The sequence below is a fragment of the Tauraco erythrolophus genome, unplaced genomic scaffold (assembly GCF_009769465.1).
Source record: "Tauraco erythrolophus isolate bTauEry1 unplaced genomic scaffold, bTauEry1.pri scaffold_50_arrow_ctg1, whole genome shotgun sequence".
Taxonomy (NCBI): domain Eukaryota; kingdom Metazoa; phylum Chordata; class Aves; order Musophagiformes; family Musophagidae; genus Tauraco; species Tauraco erythrolophus.
The window spans coordinates 35,825-58,669 of record NW_028238618.1 but is presented as its reverse complement, the minus strand read 5'-3'; the positions used below and the strand labels follow the sequence as shown (position 1 = coordinate 58,669).

General features: G+C 48.3%; 1 protein-coding gene across 1 annotated transcript; it reads right to left on the bottom strand.

Annotated features, from left to right (window-relative positions):
- Window positions 1-2,954: 2,954 nt before the first annotated feature.
- Window positions 2,955-13,720, bottom strand: LOC147525899 (natural resistance-associated macrophage protein 2-like). Its single transcript, XM_086630802.1, has 7 exons — window positions 13,649-13,720; window positions 13,124-13,291; window positions 11,993-12,099; window positions 11,252-11,322; window positions 11,100-11,167; window positions 10,575-10,712; window positions 2,955-2,999 (listed from the first exon to the last, which is right to left on the bottom strand). The coding sequence occupies exons 1-7, from the start codon at window positions 13,718-13,720 to the stop codon at window positions 2,955-2,957; spliced, it is 669 nt and encodes a 222-aa protein (XP_086486928.1).
- Window positions 13,721-22,845: the final 9,125 nt, after the last annotated feature.

The window sequence follows — 22,845 nt, the reverse complement described above, 5'->3', positions numbered from 1 at the left end:
GGTAGTCAGAATTCTTCACTTTTTACATAAATCTGAATTCCTGAAGTATTTCACTGTAATCAATGGATGGAGAAAAACATTACCCTAAATTAGTTTCGAAAGTAAATCTCAAAAGTTTGTGACCATCCTCCAAATTGCAAGAAAAGAAAACATGAAATTAATAACTTTCCAGATAAAAAGATAGTCAGAAGCAGAATAGGGATTCTCATTTAACAGTAAAAGGAAGCATTTTGATAAAAACATGTGCAAAAAATGGTCAATTAAATGTACTTGCAGTAAAAATCAGAGGTTAAGCATGAGAAAACATGAAGTACAAAAAAAAAAAAAAGAGAAATTACCAGATCAGAGAAAACAAATACTTCTATCTTCTGCCACTCCCAATGAAAAAGGATTTTAAAAAGTTTAATACGATTTCTCCTTCCAAATAACTTTTTTCTTTTTTCGGTTTTCCTTTTTGAAGAGAGACTTACTCTCAGGAGTACTAAAAATAATGGAAGCTTTTTTTTAGGGCAAACACTCAAAATGCATCAGCCTTCCTCAACAGGTGATAACTGAGTCTTAAGGAGGGTACTTCACCTCGCCCCTCCATCAGCTTTGTCAGCAGATGATCCGTGAAGTTGGTACCTGAGAGGCATCCCAGCTCAGGGGAGATCCTGGTCACAGCCCGCTGTGATCCAGTAGAGCTCAAAGGGTCTCGCCTGGAGTCACTTTTTATAGGATCCAAGATAATTGACTTTTGTCAGGTACTTTTCCATTTCAACCGCAATTCATGTTAGGTAATTTTTGACAACTTGCAGAGTGGACGATCCAAGCACGAGGGTTCCAGGTATGTTTCCCAGGCTACAGGAGTCCCATGTGCAGTTAGGGAGTGTCTCACTGTCCCAACTCACTGTACCTGTGCCCAGGACAAAAAGGTATTGAACTGTTTCAACTCACTGCTCCAGTAGATGAGATCAGAAAGTGCCAGGTGTCCCGGCCCACTGCACTTGCAATTGAAACAAGAACAATGTTGGCTGATGCTAACATCACAATGTGGCCTGGGAGCAGGATTTGCACCACCACATCACCTTTAGTTCTCCATATCCTTTATCCCACTTTTCCTAGTGTTACTGATACTTAGAATTTTTGGTAATTAAATTTTAATCAATAGTTTGTAATTAATAGTCAGAAGTTGATTTTAATAATAGAGTTTTAAGAACTATCTTAATGAAAAGTAGGTTCGTACAATAACCAGATGCTGCTATGGAATTCCTGTATAGCCCTGTACCAGGACCCAAGGGATAGGTCAGAAATCATTTAGTAGGAACGTGTAGTACAAAGCACAAGTTGATTTGTAAACTGATTTATGATACCTACATAGAATTAGAAGAATGCATGTAGCTATCAAGGCTTAGATTAATGGAGATGAAGAAAACCAACTGTAACAGTTTCGTAATGGTCTATTGGCACCTGCCAGGAACTGTGAACTTAAGCAAAAGGTAATTCCGGCAGGGGGAGATCGCGACCACCGACTCACAGACCACCTACCCATATTGCACCCCAGACTCATTTCTAGGTGATTCTAACTTTTACTGCGCAGAATCGGAATGGGAGGAGAATATGCTAATGATTTTTGGGAATTTATATGTTTATGTACGATTTCCTAATGGATTTGCATGCGTAAGCTCTATATAAGAAGTTTGATTTCGGTGCAAGGTGTGCACGCTAGGAGGAGATATCCCCCGTGCACCCGGCGCCGCAATAAAGAAGTGTCTGCTTATCTACATCCCATCGGTGTTGATAAGTTTCTGATTCCGGATTTTCGGTAACAGTTTTGGCGACCCAGATGGGACCTCGCTGAAGGAGACCGGAGGAGTCGGGGACCTGATCGGTTCCAGCCGGCACCGAGGATTTCTCGGGGACACCCATCGATCCCCGATCCATAAGGTTCTTCGTGACGTCCCCTGGATTTTGGGTAAGACACTTCTTTCTTTTGTTTCAAACGAGTGGGTTCGAGTCCCACCGTTGTGAGTGGGTTCGAGTCCCACCACATAGAGGGGGTTCGAGTCCCACTGCAAGTGGGTTCGAGTCCCCTCGCTGTAGCCTGCCTGTCAGTCGTGGCGAAAGCTGCGCAGGGTTGGGCAGAGGATCCTCGTGGAGTGGAAGCCTGGGCGTCTGCCCGTGAGCCATAAGCGAAAGCTATTGCAGGGTTGGACATAGCGGAGACTTGGAACCTATATGCCAGCTATAGTGTTCTGTAAGTTGTGCCTCTAACGTGAGTTAGAAGTTTTCTTGTGTGCTATACTGTGGAACCGTTTATCTTGACCGAGTACTAAGGTGCCGAGTTTGTGTTTATTGTGTTACATACTTGTGCTCAAGGTAATAAATTACAGAACTGTGTGAGTGTGACCGTGAGAGAGAGACGTGCAGTTAAGCACAAAGTGAGTGTGGGGTCCAGATTTGTGATTCTGCTATCCCATAAGGGGTGCAGTCGAAGAAAAACATATATTGTATTAACAGCTATATCATGGCATCTAAGTTAACTCATTTGTTTAAAAGTAAAAGTATGAGTAACTTGGCTGCAAATGACAAAATCCCGAAAACTTCTCCGTTAGGATGCTTATTAGCACATTGGGGAGATATAGGAGATGATTTGCGAAAGAACAAAATGATTGAATATTGTAATCAGTGGTGGCCGTTGTACATGTTAGAAGATCAAGAAGTATGGCCTGTGAATGGTACTTTGAATTATAATACTATTTTTCAGCTAATGCTGTTTTGTAGAAGGGAAGAGAAATGGGATGAAATACCTTACGTAGATTTGTTTTTCTATTTGAGGCAAAGAAAAGATTGGCAGAAGGAGTGTAAATTAACAGATGGAAATGGTCTGATATTGGCTGTTGCTACAGGGAATAAAAAGGAGAAAAAGTGTTGTTCAGTGTGTGAAATAGGGAAGGATTGTTTGAAAAAGAGGATTACTCCTGAAGCTGATGAGGGACCAGAATTAGACATATCTCCTCCTAGGAGAGAAAGAAATCGGGGTCGAGAATATCGGGAACAGATGCAAGCACCAGAAAGCAGTGGGACTGAGGATGCCGAGGAGGGTCCCTCTGAGGGTGTAATTCACACCCCTGTTTCTAGCAGAACCCGACAGCAGGCACACACAGCAGCTCCCCTGCGGCAGGGAGCTGGCAGCGATGGGCCGGTGTATGGAAAGGTGCCTTTGTCAGTTCCCGATTTGATGGCTTGGGAACAGGCAGCCGGGCTTTACAGAGAGGATCCTGAAAGAGTAGGAAGAGTGGTGGGTACTATAATTAGAACGCAGGACCCAGACTGGAGTGATTTGCAGGTGGTCCTAGATAATTTATTGGATGATACAGAAAAGCAAATGGTGTTGAAAGCAGGTAGAGCACAGGCTGAAGCGGCAGTTCTGAATGAAAATATGACTGGAACTTTGGAACAGAATTTTCCATCTGGGGATCCACAGTGGGATCCAAATAATGTGGAGCACAGACAGAGATTGAGTCGGTATCAAAAATGGATTTTGTATGGAATTAAACATGCCATGCCTAAATCTTTGAATTGGTCTAAATTATATGAAGTAAGGCAGGATAAAAATGAATCTCCCTCAGCGTTTCTGGAGAGACTGAAGGAAGCTGCCAGGAAATATACTGATTTAAGGGTGGAAACTGAGGCAGCACAAATACAATTGGCTTTGATTTTTAAGGGACAATCAGCACCAGACATAAGGAAGAAACTTCAGAAATTAGAGGGAGAAGACTCTAGGAGTTTAAATAAAATGATGGAAGCAGCCTGGAAAGTGTATAACAACAGAGAACAGGAGGAAAGAAAGTCTCGGGAAAACAGGCTGCTAGCAGTCATGGCAGGAACAGTGAATAGGGGACGAGGCAGAGGAAGAGGTTCAGGATTCGGTGGAAGAGGAGGATTTGTGAACGGTGGTGGCAGGAATTTTAACGCTCCCCTAGGAATGAATCAGTGTGCTTTGTGCAAGGAAGAGGGACATTGGAAAAGAGACTGCCCCAGAAAGGGAAATGCTCAGCAAGAAATGGCTAAAATCATAATGCTAAATAACTGAAGGGGACCGGAGGGGAACCCAGCTGAGCCTCTGGTTGTAAGTAAGCTGGGAGAAAAAGAAGTTAAATTTTTAGTGGACACTGGAGCCACGTTTTTGGTATTAAACACCTGTAAAGGAAAAATTGGAACAAAACCGGCAAATATTATAGGGGCCACTGGGAAAGAGGAAAGCAGACCATTCCTAAAACCCCTGGACTTAAAATTTGGGAAAAAGGTAATTACTCATGAATTTTTGTATGTACCTGAATGTCCGGTACCCTTATTGGGAAGAGATTTATTGTCTAAATTAAATGCTCAGATCAGTTTTGAGGAAGGAGAGATTCTCTTAAAGATATGGGAATCAAAACCAGGTGAAATTCTGATGATCCAAGAAACAACCGAGGGACAAGAAATTCCTTCAGATGTAGATTTGGCCGTGATTCCCACAGTATGGGAAACAGATATCCCTGGCAAATCAAAACTGGCAGAGCCTGTTAAAGTAGAATTAAAAGAAGGAGCAAAAACAGTCAAATCGAAACAATATCCAATTAAACCAGAAATCAGACAGGAATTGAAGAAATTAATTGACAAATTCTTAAAGTATAAGATTTTAGAGGAATGTGAATCCGAATACAACACTCCTATCTTGCCAGTCAGAAAACCGTCCGGAGAATACCGGCTGGTACAGGATTTAAGAGCAGTGAATCAAATAGTCAAAGATATTTACCCAGTAGTAGCAAACCCGTATACATTACTGACCTCGTTAAGAGAGACCTATCAGTGGTTTACAGTGCTTGATTTAAAAGATGCTTTCTTTTGTATACCCTTGGAAAAGGAAAGTAGAAAACTGTTTGCTTTTGAGTGGGAAAATCCACAGACTGGACGAAAGATGCAGTTAACATGGACAAGGCTGCCCCAAGGATTTAAAAACAGTCCAACGATCTTCGGGAATCAGTTGGCGAGAGAACTCGAGATATGGAAACAAGAGAAACCAAGGCCTGGGCATCTACTGCTACAATACGTGGATGATATACTGGTTGCTACAGAGGAAAAGTCGACCTGTATCCAGGCAACAATAGACCTTTTGAACTTTCTGGGACTAAATGGGTACAAGGTATCTAAGAAAAAGGCCCAAATAGCTTGCCGGACTGTGATATATCTGGGCTTTGAAATTTCTAAAGGGCAGTGACCATTGGGAAAAAGTCGAAAAGAAGCTATTTGCAATATACCTGAACCAGAAAATATTCATGAACTCAGAGCATTCTTGGGAATGGCCGGGTGGTGTCGCCTTTGGATCATGAATTACGGGCTGATTGCTAAACCTTTGTATGAAGCCCAGAAGATTTCCCCTTTTGTGTGGGGACCAGATCAATGAAAAGCTTTTATTGAATTAAAACGTGCTTTGATGTCAGCACCTGCTTTAGGACTTCCAGACTTAACTAAGGACTTTCAGTTGTTTGTCCATGAAAGGCAACGCCTTGCATTGGGAGTGTTGACCCAGAAGATGGGCAGCTGGAAGCAACCTGTCGGATACTTCTCCAAACAACTGGACACAGTGAGTAGAGGATGGCCAAGTTGCCTGCGAGCGGTGGCAGCAACAGTGCTGCTGATACAGGAAGCTCGCAAATTGACTTTGGGAAGGACAATAACGGTCTATGTCCCACACATGGTGATAACTGTTCTAGAACAAAAGGGGGGTCATTGGTTATCCCCAAGCCGGATGATAAAATACCAAGTGGTACTAACCGAACAGGATGATGTGATTCTAAAAACAACTAACCTGGTAAATCCTGCAGTGTTTTTAAGCTCCACACAGGAAGAAGGACAACTGGAACATGACTGTTTGGCTACTATCGAGTATGTTTATTCCAGTCGTGAAGATTTGAAGGATGTACCACCGGCACGACCAGACTGGGAATTGTATACAGATGGCAGCAGCTTTATGGAGCAAGGGGTCCGATACGCTGGATATGCGGTGACAACAAACACCACAGTTATAGAAGCCAGAGCATTGGCAAGCACCACATCTGCCCAAAAGGCAGAACTTATTGCCTTAATTCGAGCCCTAGAATTAAGTGAAAGGAAGAAAGTGAACATTTGGACTGACTCCAAGTATGCCTTTGGAGTAGTGCATGTCCATGGGGTTCTGTGGAAAGAAAGAGGATTATTGTCCTCTCAAGGATCAAACATTAAGCATCAAAATGAAATTTTACAATTGCTGCATGCAGTTCAGAAACCAGAACAAGTAGCAATCATGCACTGTAAAGCACACCAAATTGGAAACACAAAAGAAATTGTTGGAAATAATTTAGCTGATAGAACAGCAAAGAAAGTAGCAAAGAACCAAGCATTCCAAATGGCATTTATTCACTCCAAAGCAGCAGCCCTTCCTAGGGAAAGGCCAAAATATTCAGAGGAAGATGATAAATTAAGCCAGTTATTAAATGCTAAGAAAAACTTAGCTGGATGGTGGGTAACCCCTAGTGGACAAGTAGTGATCCCACCCATTCTGATGAGAGAAATAATTCAAACAAAGCATCAGGAATGTCACTGGGGAGTAGAAGCTTTAGTAACTTCCTTACAAAAACAAGTAGTATCAGTTAAAATGTTAGGATTAGCCAAAATGATAACTGAAAAAATGTGAAATATGTTTGAAAAATAATCCAGTAATCAAGAAAAGAGTCCAAATGGGTAAGTTAAAATCTGGCACAGAACCTGCAGATTATTGGCAAGTAGATTTCTCAGAATTACCTAGACAGAATGGGTACCGGTACATCCTGGTGGGGGTTGATACTTTTACAGGATGGCCTGAAGCCCTTCCCTGTCGCACCACACAAGCAAAGGAAGTAGTAAAATGGTTACTACAAGAAATAATTCCAAGATTTGGAGTTCCAATTGGGATTTCTTCTGACAGAGGTCCACACTTTGTTGCTGAAGTAGTCCAAAGCGTTAGCAAAGTATTGGGCGTTGCCTGGGATTTACATGCATCTTGGAGGCCACAATCCAGTGGAAAAGTAGAAAGAATGAATCAGACTCTAAAGAGACAAATAAGTAAAATTTGTCAAGAAACAAATTTAAAATGGCCTCAAGCATTACCTTTGGCATTACTTCGAATCAGAGTACAGCCAAAGAGTGGAACCTCTATCAGTCCTTATGAACTGTTGTATGGAAAACCTTATGAGTCCCCGGAACCAAATCCAGACATGCATGTAAAAGGAAAACAAGATGTATATAACTATTTGCTTTCTCTAGGGAAAACCTTGGCTGCAATTCGGAGTGCTGTGATTTGGAATCGACCTTTATCTTTAGACACTCCAGTGCATGATTTCCAACCAGGAGATTATGTCTACGTAAAGACGTGGACTTCTGAACCTCTGCAGGAGCGCTGGAAAGGACCTTTCCAGATACTGTTGACAACCTTCACAGCAGTCAAGATTGCAGAATCTACAGCCTGGATACATTACACCCGAGTGAAGAAAGCACCAGCACCCTGGAAAATTGTGAATCGTGACCCAGAGATTTTGAAACTGACTCTGAAACATGTCTAATTTCTCATATCAGTTTTTAATTGTTCTTTGGATCTTATGCTGGAAGATAGTACTGGTGAAACCATGGACTGACTTGGTGAGTAGGAACAAAAGACAATTAGAAACAGAACAAGTGATTGAAATTCCCAAACAAACCTCTGAGGAAAATTTGATAATAGGATTAATCAAAGGATTTGCCAATTTGCAGAATGTTACACAAATTACTGCTTGTTTACCAATACCAAGAGCAGTAGGAGAATCCATTCCATGGGGAATCTTAACCATGAATTTGACAAATCAGGAACATAAAAATGAGACCGCTCACTGTGAACAACAGCCAGTGACTCAATGGTATGAACAAGTGAGATATATTAGAAAACAATGGAAGTCCCCAGGAAGTAAAGATGAATGTACAAAATTACTGAATTCAAACTTCGTAGACATCAGTGGAGGCTGGACAGGACTAGATTCAGGGTATGGTTATGGATGGTGTTCTTATGATGAACCAATAAAGAAAAATGTGAGCCGTATGGTAATGGAATGGAAATGCAAAGAAAGCGTTCAAACTTCACAAAAAGAACAACTAACTTGGGAATCAATTTGGTCCATGACTATATTCTCCCAATTTCAATACATGGCAAAAACCCCTTGGTGTTTTGCGTGGGTAGGGTCAGTTTCTGGATTTTGGCCAAGAGTAACAGATAGAGGAACTACGTCACTAGAGGAGGAAAGTCCAGTATCTTGGTGGAAATGTGACAAAGTTTACAATTGTAGTACAGTAAGTAAAACAATACAAGAAATTCCCCCTTTAGCAGCTGCAGTGAGATATGGGTGTTTCTGTCAAGGACTCAAAAACGATCTTCAAGTGACTGCAGATTATCAAATTAAAAGGGGAACATTTATAAGCTGTAAGAAAAGTACAATCCAGAGTCCTGGACACCTGGTCTGGGCACTAAATGATGGAACCTGGACAACACACTTACCATTAGATGGTAAAGTTAAACAAATTACCTTAGGTATGCCAACATTGTGTCCAATTCGGAAAAATTCACCCTTTAAAGGACCCCTAGAAAGTCTAAATTTAAAACGAACTAAAAGGTCCGAGACAGGTGATACTTGGAACGAACCATCAGCAGGATTGAAAATCAGCTGGGCTCTTGAGTCTCTTTTAAATCCTGTAGCCTCATATAGAAACAGAGAATGGCTGTATCATTTAACAAGTCAAGTAGAAAAGTTAGCAAATGTTACAAAGAAAGGGTTCAAAGAATTAAACATTCAATTACAAGCAACATCTAGAATGGCACTTCAAAATAGAATGGCTTTAGACACGCTTCTACTCAAAGAACATGGAGTATGTGGATATCTCAAAGATAAATTAGAGCACTGTTGTATACACATCCCAGACATTACACAGGATGTGGAGCATGATTTGGATTTGCTAGAAAAAGTTGAGAAAGAAACAGAATCAATCCGAGAGGACATGTCAGAAGATTGGATAGGGAAAATTTTCAAAGGACTAGGCTGGAATCTAAGCTCTTGGATCCAATCTTTGATTAAAACTCTGTTTCTGTTGCTAATTGTCTTCCTCATGATCATGCTAATATACAATTGCTTAAAGAAACAGTTTGCTAATAGACTTGCAGTTAATCACAGAATCATGAGAGAGTTACCTACTATTCCACCAGACCACGGTTTATCACCAAGGTATGCTGAAACGAATCTCAGCTTTGAACATGGTGATAAGTGAGTATCAAACAATAAAAGTGAAAGTGGTGAAAGTATTGAAATAGCGATTTCAACACTTTCCAAGGGGGGAAATGTTACTGATACTTAGAATTTTTGGTAATTAAAGTTTAATCAATGGTTTTAATTATAAACTAGTTAGTAGTTGATTTTAATAATATGGAATTATAAGAAATCTTTTTAATGAAAAGTATGCTGGTATAGTAAACACATGCTGCTATGAAACTGCTGCTATGAAACTCCTATAGCCCTGTACCAGGACCAAAAACATAGGTCAGAATCATCTAGTAAGAACATGTAGTAACATGTAGTACAAAGCACAAGTTGATTTGTAAACTGATTTATGATACCTACATAGAATTAGAAGAATGCATGTAGCTATCAAGGTCTAGATTAATGGAGATGAAGAAAACCAACCGTAACGGTTTCGTAATGGTCCATGGGTACCTGCCAGAAACCGTGAACTTAAGCAAAAGGTAATTCCGGCAGGGGGAGATCGCAACCACCGACTCACAGACCACCTACCCATATTGCACCCAGACTCATTTCTAGGTGATTCTAACTTTTACTGCGCAGAATCGGAATAGGAGGAGAATATGCTAATGATTTTCAGGAATTTATATGTTTATGTACGATTGCCTAATGGATTTGCACGTGTAAGCTCTATATAAGAAGCTTGATTTCGGTACAAGGGGGCGCACGCTAGGAGGAGATATCCCCCGTGCACCCGGCGCCGCAATAAAGCAGTGTCTGCTTATCTACATCCCATTGGTGTTGATAAGTTTCTTATTCCAGATTTTCGGTGACAACAGCAGCTGGAAAAACAGGCATTTGCCATTATATTGCTTCCATCCAGAATTATACTGTATTATACCGTGGGACCACTGGGTGGGAGGGAACACGCTGGAGGGAAGAAAAAGCAAACCCCGATATTTGCAGAACAAGCAAGGGCTGGTTTTGCCAGCGTGGCTGCAGTAGCCAAGAGACTGCTCCTGGTCCCGCATCCACACGTTACGGACACGTGTCCCAAAGCTCTCCCAGCTCTCCCTCTGCCAGGGGCCCAACCCGCCTCCTCCAGAGGGTTTGCCATGTCCCCACTGAAGCAAACACTAAGAGCAGACTCCTGGAGAGCACAATCTCCGCAGCAGCGACTGCTCGGGTGTCTCCGGCGTCCCAACGTGCCCACCCCGTATGTGCTTCCCACACCAACCGGCGCGGGCGCTGACCTTGACCACAGCGGAGTGCAGGTACATGTTGTGCAGAGTTCAACATGATAAAGGTGCCCACGATTCCCACGGCCTGCTCCAGCTGCGGCGTGCCGCCGTTCGGGCAGTACGGGATGAACAGCCCCTTCAGCAGCTTCTCCTGGTTGGGTTTCACTGTGATATACTGTGCCCAGACAAGAGGAACGGGAGTTTTTAGCACGACGTGTGTCACGCAGCCGCTTCTGGCCGCCTGTTCGAAGGTACTCGAAAGCCAAAACGTGGCCGATTTGGTAAAAACCACCACGTGAAGACCATCTGCTGTTCGGTAAAACCGGGGGAGCGGCACCGAGCAGCGCGTGCCGGTCCCCACATCGCGGAGGCAGCGCTCAACACAGCCAGGGTGCGAGCCGGGCTCCAGCCATGCATCAGAAACGCAGACCCGGCTTCGAGTGTCCTGAATTTTAAGTGTCTGCCCAGATTTTGGTGCTGGTTGGGCACAGGAGTAGCGGTGGGGGGAGAGGGAATGTGTCACCAAACAGCGCTGGTGGGAACGCGGAGCTGGTGACGGTACCTCGTATCCGAACGTCAGAGCCATGATGGTGATCAGGAAACTGAACAACACTTCCAGTTTCCGCAAGCCTGCGAGAAGGCAAAGGACCATCAGAAAACTGGGAAAAGCTGAAATCTCAGATTTAGTTTCCAGAATTCAAGAGGAGAAATTACTGTATTTGTCCAGGAAGAGAAAGACGAAGGTGTCGGCGATGGTGATGAGCGCTCCGCCCCAGAGCAGGATCCTGCGGGAGACGGGCACACATCGGCCTACGGAACGCTCGGACCGCGTCCGTCAGCCACAAGCCCGCTTCAGAGCCCAAAATCTCCTTTTTTTTTTTTTTCTTAAGGGCACGTGTTTGGGGACAGAACCGTTGTTCAAGGGTTTGTTTACGCTTTGATGAGACGTCTGGCCGCCCCGGGGAAGGGAGTGCAGGTTTGTTTCCTGCACAAACAGCTCGGACACAAGCTCCCTGCCCAAATCTCGAGGACAAACCCCACGGCCACGCAGAGAACGACAGGAGCGAGCCAGACTTTTAAGAGCTACTTGGTACAAAATTGTAGCACCCTGTTACATTTGTATTTCCAACCTCGCTGGCCAAAGAGGGCATCTGATCTGGTAGTCCTTTGTTAGGAATATAAAATTTTCCAGGAAAGCTGCAGCCCAATTTTGCCATGAATAGCTGAAATAAAAGCCAGAACGCACAGCTCACCTCACAGCCGAGAAAAAAACAGAACAGGCACCAACGGCTGAGCCATCTCCGAGAGCTCAGATGAATCACCTTCCACAAAAAGCTTATTCTGGAAAGATTTACAGGAAATAAATGAGTCTGTCTTGGCACACACAGCGTCGCTTTCTCAATCCCAGAGGGACCACTCACTTCCTGCCGTCCTCTGGCGACGAACCCGACTTACTTCCCCACGGACAGGAGGGTAATGGCAATCGCGGAGCCGATGACTTCTTGCATGTCGGATCCGATGATGGCGAGTTCCACCGTCAGCCACAGAACGATCCGAGGAACCTGGCGGTAAAGAAACACGTCGCACCATTAGAGAGAGGGAAAACCTCTTCTCCTTTAATTTCCCAGGTGGACGCAGGGCTCCAGCGATGGAGCATTTGGGAACGGTCTCCTTTCCCAGGCCGCGGTGTGGAAAACATGTTGACGATCGGCACTTTATGACCGATGCGGAGCAGAAATCCAGGTTAGCTGTGGCAACCGCGGGAGGAGGTTCCCGGGTCACTTACATAATCGGAATTACCTCGCCTCGACACAGCTGGCGCGTTGCGAGAGCGAAACCGGATGTTTCCGTGCACCGAGGCGCTGGAAATGAGCAGCAGGAGATATTTCCCGTGGTCGGAGCAATGACAAAGCCTCGGGTGTCGGATGAGAAACATCAAACCGCACGGAGGGGGGGACGTCAGCGACTTCCCGCAGCCCTTTCCCAAGGACTCATCTTCAGCTGGACGCAGCGCCCCTTACACGCGCCCTGACGATTTCCTAAGTGGGGAAATCCGACAGCGTTCGAAAGGGCCGTTCCTCTCCTGACTCCTTGGGCTGATTTAAGGGATAAGGATTTCGAGTTGGGGCAGCGGCGCTCCGAACAGGAAAGCTGAAATCCTGGGTTTATCCCTGACTCTGTCTGCAATTCACCGGCGAATGCCAGCATGTTCCCCCCACCTCCTACCTGGTGCTTTCCTTTTTCCAGGATGGGGAAGACACCGACGGGACCTGAACTGTCCCCCACTGCTCTCCTAACAGCCCCGGTCCTTCACAAGCCCTTCGCCGGTGCTACCTTAGGGCTACGATTAAAATCTTCCTCTACATCTGCCTTGCTTCCACCCGGGAGCCAGTCCAGAAGAAACCACCTCAACCCCCAGTTTCTCAGACACCAAAGCAAGATGTGACGATGAAAATACATTTCGGCGGCCGGAACCCTTTCTGCTGAGGAGGATTTGGTGCTTAACAGGCAGCAGTGACACTTCCCGAGTCCCGTGAGCCCTGCCAGCCCCAGCTGAGAGAACCGTGCTGCCCAGGGCCCACGGGCCGATCCGAAGAGCCGCTCCGAGCCGCTGCGGAGCAGGAGGTCACCCACCTCCCGGTACTGCCGGTTGCAGACTTTGGCGAGGTGCAGCCCCGTCACCACGCCCAGCCGCGCCACCAGCCGCTGCAGGAGCAGCCCGATGATCATCGCCAGCATCAGCACCCAGAGCAGCTGAGGGAGACAGGAGGGCAGGAGTGGGTGCGCTGGGGCAGTGGGAAACGACGGGTCCCCCAGGACACCTGCGCCCCACGAGCACCTTTGGGAATCACAGCCCTTATAAAATACACGTTATTGACATCCAGAGGCTGGTTTATGTGCCCGGAGCTGGCACGGGAAGGATCTAAATGCACACAAAGCCAGGAGTCACTGCTGGAGAGGGGGTGGGAGGGTGCCTCGCTCTGCCTTTCTCCTTCGCCGGGGTGTTTTCAGTTCAGCGGCAGCAGCACCTTCAGTACTCCTGCCCTAAAACCAGGTGGGTACACGGGCTGCACAACTTCCAGCGCTTAATCTGTAGGTTTCTGCACTCACCTTAAATCCTGCAACAGCCCCGGACTGTAAATCCGACTCGATGTTGCCCGGATCCAGACAGGCGATGCTCATCAGAAAGCCTGGCCCCGTGAAAGCCCAGAGCTTGCGGAAACTAAAGCACAAGTGCTGGTGAGGGAGAGAGAGGATGGAAATGTCAGAAGTCCAGAGCCCTCTCCCAACGCAGGGGCCGCATCGTCCCCACGAACCGCCCTGGCTATCTGGCACCAAAAGTGGCAGCAGACAGCCAGGGTTTGACTTGCATTTCCTCGCTGCCACGACAGGCAGCGGCACTGGTGAGATCCGCCTGCTCTTTCACCCCATCCGAAACTCTCCGGCCATCCCTGCTCCGAATCTAAAGAGTTTACGACGAGACGCTGGGACAGCCAAGGACACGCTCCTGGGTGGAAGATGAATCCTCTTGCGCCTGCGGCCAAAACCGCTGCCTTGTTGGTTATCCAAAAGCACAGGGGGCACCTACACCCCCCTGCGAAGGGGCGGAAGGGGCCGAGGAAGGGGCCGAGGCTGTTCCAAAGGGCAGCTCTTGCTCCCCTTCCTTGATAAGGGAACACAGAGCCAAGGTCTCTCCCCTGGGGCCGCAAACAAGACATTTCTCTGCTCTTTAGCACATCTTGCTGCTCAGAGAGTTGCAGGAGACAAATCCTGAGTGATGAATCATTAACTCCATGGCATTAAGGCACAGGAGACCCCCCACCCTCTTCTCCCTCAGATCTCACTCCAGCAGCTCAGCTCAGTCTTCCCAGCCTTGGCACGAAGGGGAACCTGCACCCAAGGGAATGACTCAAGCAGGTACCAAGTGCTCGCAGATTTTTCCGATCGCGTTTTCCCATTGGAGCGAGTGGAGAGGGGCTCAGCCACACTCACCGTTTCATCGTCGGGAATCGGGATCTTGCTGTTGAAGTAGGTGGTAAAAGGCTCCTCCGAGGAGTCGTCCGGCGGCTGCAGTGGGTTCCTGCTGCTGGAGATGGTGCTGACGAACTCCCCGTGCTCCCCAGAAGCATCTTCTGCCGGGGCAAAAGAGAGGCAGAAAAGGAAGGAGGAGTGAGTGAGGGTCCCTGGAAACACAGGGAAACTCAGCAGGGGCTCGGCAAGTCCCCCAGGCAGAGCAGAAGGAGCGTGTTCCGCCCTCCCAGCGAAGGCTGATCAGGCCATGGAGAGAGAATCGAATTAAAACAACAGATACTGCTGCAAACCCACCCCAGGAGACATCCCGCCATGCCCAAACTCTCCCTCTCCCACGTGCCGGGAGCGGGCTGGCGACCCGGCAGGGTATTTATTCAGATGAATTTAAGAAAAGCCACAACGGGGCACTGCGGCAGCCCCGCGGCGTCACCGTAATGATTAACTGGGACACAACAAGCCAGATCCAGGAGAAATCCATAGCTGTTTTTTGCACCGTTATGGAGAGCGTTACCCCAGACTCTCCCGGCTGAACGGAACGTCTGCGAGACGTGTAGTCCTGGAAGGACCCTGCTCTGCTGCGGAACCCCGTCCCTCTCCAGGGAACACACAACGCAGCGCTCGTTTGGGAGCAAGTGCGAGTCAGGAGACTGCCTGAGCATTTCCCCCTCTCCCAGCGCACGAGCGGCCGGCGGCAGAGCCAGCCCCGATGGATTTTCAGGACAGCTGCTCTGTGTAACTTGCGAGGAAGGTGCGCAGGGTTACTCCAGCGAGGAAAACCCACATTCCCACAGACGATGGGTTCAGACTCGTCACAACCGCCCCGTTTCTTCCCTGCCCCCCTCCAGCAAAACGCCCCTTCTGCCAAACGGAGCCGATACTCACTTTTGCTCTCTCCGCGTGACATTTTGCCCCAGGAGCGGAGCAGCAGCGCGTGCCCGAGCACCTGGCCCCCGTCGGAGGGCTGCGAACGAGGCAGATCTTTTACCGAGTTTCCTACTGCACCATCAGAGCAAACCCCAGCCGATCACTCCTCCTTTTTCCCTGCCTCCCAACACCAGCAGGCACAAGGGAGTCAGAGGGCACAGATGGGTCTGCACAGGACAAGCTTGTTCGCTGAGTTGAGTGAGGCCGGGCGAGCCCCGGGAACTGTAAATCTCCCGCCAGGATCATCTCAAAAGCACGAGGGTTTGCGTCTGCCACGATAATCGGGGCAGTAAACGGGGATGCGGGATCCTCGGGGTGGTTTGTGCAGGGGGAAGGAATTGAAATGAAAAGTGGATTCCTCAGGGGAAATCTGCAGGGTGAGCCTTACCGTAGGATGCTTTCCGGTCCGTGTTGGAGTTCCCCATGGTGGAACCCTTCCAGCGGGCTGGAAACTGGTTCAGATTGGCCACATTGTCTGCAAAAGAGAGGGGAAAAAAAAAACAAAACTGTCAAGGAGGAGAATAAAAACCTACGAGAGAGTCGATGGAACCAACAGCTCCTGGCAGGGACAGGTTTTACTTCCGAAGCCCTTTTCCAGCCTTGAAGAACCTTTCAGGGCCGGGAGGGGAGTTTTATCCGGGACCTGCTTGGAAAATCCTGTTGCTGCAACACAAAGCAGGGTGAGCGGACCGACCGGGCGGACCAACGTGACGGATTGTTTGCACACAGCCGGGCTTCGCCGGAGCCTGTTGTGAAACTCCAGCTAAGGAAACAAGAGTGGAATTTCCTTTACGTCTAGCACTTACACGCCATCCCTCCCCTTCCAGGCAGGATTGTTAGGTCTCCGCTGCTCCCTTTACGGGGCACCTGAAGTCGCTTTTAAGGGCACGATGTAACTCTCTCCCTACGGCGTATTTTTAAATCCAATCGCCGCAGAAAGGAACCGGGATCCGGTACGGGACTTCGGATGAAGCTGACGTCCTCCAGGCTCCAAAAGGTCAATCCCCAAACCCCTCAAGGACGATCCAACGTACCAACAGGATCTACGTGTGGTAGGTAAAGCCTTTAATCTCCCTCAAAGCCCCTTACACATTAACGGGAGATTTCCTTGGAACAAGGTGACATCGGTTCAGTGAAGCCATAAAAGGAAAACATTCCCCAGGAGTTCATTTGAAGTGATTTGAAACAATTTTAGATCTTCAAAGACTAATTCTCTGGTTCCATAACCAGCTCTGAAGGTGGTCTGTAACCAAGCCAGGCACGTTAAAATAATCCAGAGAGGGTTACTCCATGCAGGGCTGAAGCAACACCATTCCTTGTAGACAGGACTACAATCGTTACCCATCCAGCCAAATACACTCAGGATTCCAAAGGGTTGATTTTAGGGCAACAGGACGAATAAAACAGTCTCCAGGAGCTCTTGACTCACCACTTGTGCCCAACAAACCCTCCACGGTGCAAGTGCTCAGGGACAGGGTTTGCTTCTTCCACCACTTTAACAATAACCTCGAGCGTTTGCTCCGGACGAGGACGCAGGAGAATGGATCTGCGGCGGTGCGGAGCGATGAGGGTTCACCGAACCGTTAAGGTTCCCCGTCCCACTTTTTGCCAGCTCTGCTGGGAACCCGGCGCAGCAGAAACCTGGCACTAAAGCCACCGGCTCTTCCAGCCTCAGCGGGGCGGTGAAAAGCAGCTCTGGTCTGCGGGGTGTTTGCCGGAGGGCTGGTGGGGCTGGGGGGCTGCCCCGGAAGGAAGCGCGATGCCAGATGCCATCGTGGAGAGCTGTGACACCACAGTCTGGAACACATCAGGGTCCCAGACAGCCCCAGACCCTTCCAGGTTAGAATTGCCACCAAATTGCTCTGCGCTGTGGGGAAAAACGTTAAGTAAATACCTTCTGCCACCCAAAGCACGGCACCGCTCCGACCACGGCACCTCTCCGGCTTCTGCAGCCACGGGGCCTCTGCCCGAGACTTCTCCTCCAGCAGCTCCCGCTTGGACGGGGCCGACCTCAAGGCTGGAGCAAAGCTTTTCTCTGTCACACACGGTATTTTCTTTCTTTCCAGGCTCCCTATAAAGCACTAAGCCTAAGGGCTTTCCTTTAAAAAAGCTAAATTTAGCAATAAGCCATCTTTTCCCCAAATTCCTTTAGGAGGAGCAGCGCTTACTCCGTCAGCAAGTCCCACGAAACACTCCCTGAATAAAGGCGAAGAGGAAGAGGATCACACAGCAAACGTTCGTTACGGAGCGGGAGCGACCTCAATATCTCCCGGCAAAACACATCCCAGCTTGGGCGGGAGCGGAACGGGTTCCCCTATCTCCGCCGGCAGCTGCCGCGCTGGAACGTGCTGGGTCACAACCCGCCGCAGGGAACGCTTCCCCGCGTGCGCCGGGCTGGAAACGCCGCCCGCGGAGCCTCCTCCCGCAGAGCTCCGCTAAGAGCAGCGCCCGGATGCGAATATTCCGCCTGCGCGGCTTCGCCCGCGTCCAGCCGGCCTGGGGAGCGGAGAGCGTCGAGAGGGAGACGGTGGAAACGCGTCGGAGGGATGGGTTTTTGCCCAATCTGTCTCCAGGCTCGGGCGCTTTCCTAAAAGAACAGCTCTCGGGACGCCCCGCCGCTGCTCTCAACGTGGATGAAATCAGAGGATAAGGAAACTACAGTATGGCATCAGATCATTATTACCCAGCTGGACTGAGTTACTAATTAATTAACTCAAGGTACCGATCCTGCCTACAAGAGGCAGGCCATTTCCTCCTGGCTGCGGAGGATGCAACAGCGTCCTTGGTGCCGCAGCCCAGGCTGGTGAGCGACACTACAGGATAAAAACGTCGGGGTTTGTTGCTCCTTCTGCCCGTGACCTTTGCCGACACCTTCACGGGATTCCTTAACACCGAGCGTGGCTTTGACCCACCACGACCTGCCTCTTGGAGGTAAAACACGCACAGGAACCGTTGCTGGGTTTGACTTTATACACCATGTTCCCACTCAGGCATGGCAGCTGCCTTCCCAGGAGGAATATTCATAGAATCATGGAATAATTGGGGTTGGAAGGGACTTCAAAGATCATCCAGTTCCAGCCCCCCTGCCACAGGCAGGGACACCCTCCACTACACCAGGTTGCCCAAAGCCCCATCCAACCTGGCCTTGAACACTGCCAGGGATGGGGCAGCCACAGCTTCTCTGGGCAACCTGTGCCAGTGCCTCACCACACTCACAATGAAGAATTTCTTCCTTGTATCCCGTCGAAATCTCCCCTCTTTCAGTTTAAAGCCTTTGTCCCGTGTCCTGTCACTCCATGCCCCTGTCCAAAGCCCCTCTCCAGCTTTCCTGTAGTCCCTTTAGGCACTGGAAGGCTGCTGGAAGGTCTCCCCGGAGCCTTCTCTTCTCCAGGCTGAACAGCCCCAACTCTCCCAGCCTGTCTCCATAGCAGAGGTGCTCCAGCCCTCGGATCACCTCTGTGGCCTCCTCTGGCCCCGCTCCAGCAGCTCCATGTCCTTCTGATGCTGGGACCCCCCGAGCTGAAGGCAGCACTGCAGGGGGGTCTCAGGAGAGCGGAGCAGAGGGGCGGAATCCCCCCCCTCGCCCTGCTGCCCACGCTGCTCTGGGTGCAGCCCAGGACACGGGCGGCTCTCTGGGCTGCCCGCGCACGGTGCCGGCTCTTTCCACCCAGAGCCGGCCCGGTGTGAGGGCACAACGCCCCGTTGGGGCACAGCCGGGCGCACCAGCACCTCGGGCCCTGCGGCAGGAGCTCCGCGCTGCCGGCAGGACAAACGCCGCGCTCACCACGGGAGACACCGGGAGCTTGTTCGGAGCCAGCGGAGCTCCCGGAAACAAACTTCTCACCGCGCAGAGCTCGGCCGCGCGGCTGGGAACCGCTGAGATTTTTAGAAAACGGATACTGTGGTGAAGATTGGTGTTAGTGGGAGCCTGGTTCGAGATAAAAATTGAGCAACAAGAAATATCAGTGAAATATGAAAATTAATTAAAACTGAAATATAATTTTACTAAAATTCCAGACTTTAATCTTGACAAATACCAGGTGAATTGGGCGAGAAAAAAAAAAATAAAGAAAAGAATTATATTTAAAGTTAGATGCAGAAATAAATAAAGTAATAGTGCACCCTGCCTATAAAAAATAAAGTACACAAACAAAATCAAAAGAACTCATTAAAGGCAATTAATATTACCTTGTAAAATGAAAGTCAATATCGTTGTTGGTTAAGATATGGAAAATTAGACAATAAAATCTTTAGAGTAAACGTTCAAGTCCCTACACAGGCCCAAAAGGAAAGAAAAATTAAAAAATAAAAAACCTCCCAAGAAAAACTCAAGATTGATCAAAGAATTTGCCAAATTACAAAACGTGTCACAAATTACTGCTTGTTTAACCACACACCAAGAGCAGCAGGTGAATGAATTCCATGGGGAATTCTAACCATGAATTTGACTAAATTGGAACATAAAAATGAAACTACACAATGTGAACAGAAAACAGTTACTAAATGGAAAGAAAAAGTGGAGATTATTAGAAAACAATGAAAATCTCCAGGAGATTGAGCTGATTGTGAGAAACTATTAAATCATGTTTTTACTAAGATAGCAAGGTTTTGGGATGTAGGATGGTTCTTATGATCAGCCAATAAAGAAAAATACAAGCCAAACGATCATGGAATGGAAATGTGATAAAACTAATCAAACATCGAATCAGGTGACAAGTTGGGACTCTGTCTGGTCAATGACCATTTTAGCACAATTCCAGCACATGGCAAAGGCTACTTGGTGTTTTACTCGGGACGGATCAATTTTTGCAACTTGGCCATGGGTACAGGATAAAGGAAGCTCAACACAAGACAAAGCGAATCCTGGTAGAAACGTGAAAAGATATAGAATTGCAGTACTGGTGACAGAATAATCCAGGATATTCCCCCTCTCGCTGCTGCTCTAAAATATACATATCTTTGTCGAGGCCCTAAAAACAGCCTCGTATTGACCAAATACTCCTAAAAGAGGAACAATATTCAGTTGTAAAAAATCTTCAATTCAGAGTCCAGGACATTTGGTTTGGGCAAAGAGTGACGGAACCTGGACGACACATTTACCTCTGGATGGCAAAGTAAAGCAAATAACTCTAGGCATGCCAACATTGTGTCCGATTTGGAAAAAGGCTCCTTTCAGAGGAACTTTAGAAAATCTGAAATTGGAACTAACAAAAAGGTCAGAAATAAATGAAGAATTAAATGAACCTTTATCAGAGGTAAAAATTAGTTGGGTATTGGAATCTTTATTGACTCCTTTGGCAATCTATAGAAACAGAGAATGGATACATCAGCTAACAGGTCAGGCAGAAAATTGGCAAATGCAACCAGAAAGGGATTTAAGGATTTGAATGTACAATTACAAACCACTTCAAAAATGACTCTACAAACTAGATTGGCTTTAGATCTGCTCTTACTCCAAGAGCATGGGGTCTGTGGGTACCTGGAAGATAGAACTGACCATTGCTGTGCACACGTTCCAGATGTGAGTCCAGATGTAGAACATGACTCAGACTTACCAGAGAAAGCAGAGCAAAGCACTCAAGAACTTCAGCAACACATGCAAGAAAGCTGGAGAGATAAAATTTTTAACGGATTAGGATAGAATTTGAGTTCTTGGATAAAATCATTAATTAGCACTGCAATTGACTGGTTAATACTCTTTTTGGCGACTATTTTGATTTACTATTGTTTGAAAAAACAAATAACAAGACTGCATTTAATCAGATGATTATCCAGACAGTGGCCAGACAGCAGGAATCAATCCCAAGGCTCCCACCAGCAAAGAGTGAATGAAATGCTAATAATGTACTAAAGAGAATATTCAACTTTGAGCATTAAGATGAAAGTGTTTAAATTATTTTCAAAATTTCCAAAGGGGGGGGAAATGTTACGAAACTTTGACAAAATAATCAGGTAGAAGAGTTAGACAGAAAAACTGAAAAGCAAACTGTGTAAGTTAGGATTGTTAACAAGTAACTATAAAGGCCTCACTAGAAAATTACTGGATGTTTTAAACCAAGGAACATAAAGGCATCGCCAGCCAGCTGCTGGGTTTCTATGTGAATTGTTTTAAGCTAGAGAACCATGGAGTTCTCACCAGCCAACCACTGGGAGTTCTTTTATTGTATTAAGAAACAAATGAAGTGGTCACAGACACCAGTTCTGCTGCTTGAAACCCCCCTTCGTTACCCCTTCCCATCTTGATTTGAATATTGAGGATTATAACCAGTAAAAATAAGTAGAATTAACCACTGATTGTTATAGGGTAGGAATATTGATAAGGTGATGTAACTAGCAAAACCAATCATTTTAAAGGTCAAATTTAAGAGCGAGAATAACGTGTAATTTAATGTAAAAGAACTTCTGTAACCATGATTCAACAAAAAAAGAGTATAAAAACCTACAGATTTGGATGCTAAGGCGGACGCGCTTGGACGGAGCTATCCCTGTGTCCCCAGCGCTGGAATAAAGCGGTGCCAGTTTATCCGCCTTGTGTGGGTGAATTTTCCTCCCGGCTGGTAACACGGGCAGGCGGGACAACGGGACAGAGCGGCCAAAATAAGAGACGGGGAGCAGGATGGAGATGGGGGGAAGCCTGGGCTGGGCAGCAGGACGGCGAGCAGAAGGAAGCGCCAGCGCTGGGCTGCAGGACAGACCAGGCGGGGACGAGACAAAGGGCAGAGAGAGACCGAGAGCAACCGAGGGGCAGGGACCGAGCCGGGGGGAGCGAGAAAAACCAACGGGGCGGGCAGAACGGCGGAGAAAACGGGCTGCGGAGGGTCCTCCCGGGAGCCTTCCTCACCCGCAGGGGCCGTCTGCCTCTGTCTGCAGCGGGGGCAGCTGCCAGCCGGATCCCTCCGTGCCCTTCTGCAGCCGCTGCCCCTTCCCACCGCTCCCGCCGCAGCCTCAGCCGCACGCAGCGGGGGCAGCCCCGGGGCGGCGGGACCGGCTCAGGGGCCGGGCCGGGCCGGGGGCGCCTCGGGGGGCTCCGCGCTCGGGATGCCCAGTGCCGGTGCCGGGGGCGGGCTGCGTCCGCGCCCCCTCCGCCACCCCGAGCGGGCAGGAGACCCCCCCCCGCCCCGCCCCCCCCGCAGCGCGGGGGCCGCCCCGCAGTCGCGGCTCCGGTCACGGCGCTGCTCGGGGCGGCACCACCGCGCAGGAGCGCTCGGGAGCGGCCGCCCCCCCGCCCGGCACCGGCACCGGCACCGGCACCGGCAGCGCCCGCCCGGGCTGCAGCTCCCGGCGCCGCGGGGCCCCCGCCGCTGTCTCCCCTCCGGCGCACCGGCCCCGGCCCCCCCGCCCCGCGGCCCCTC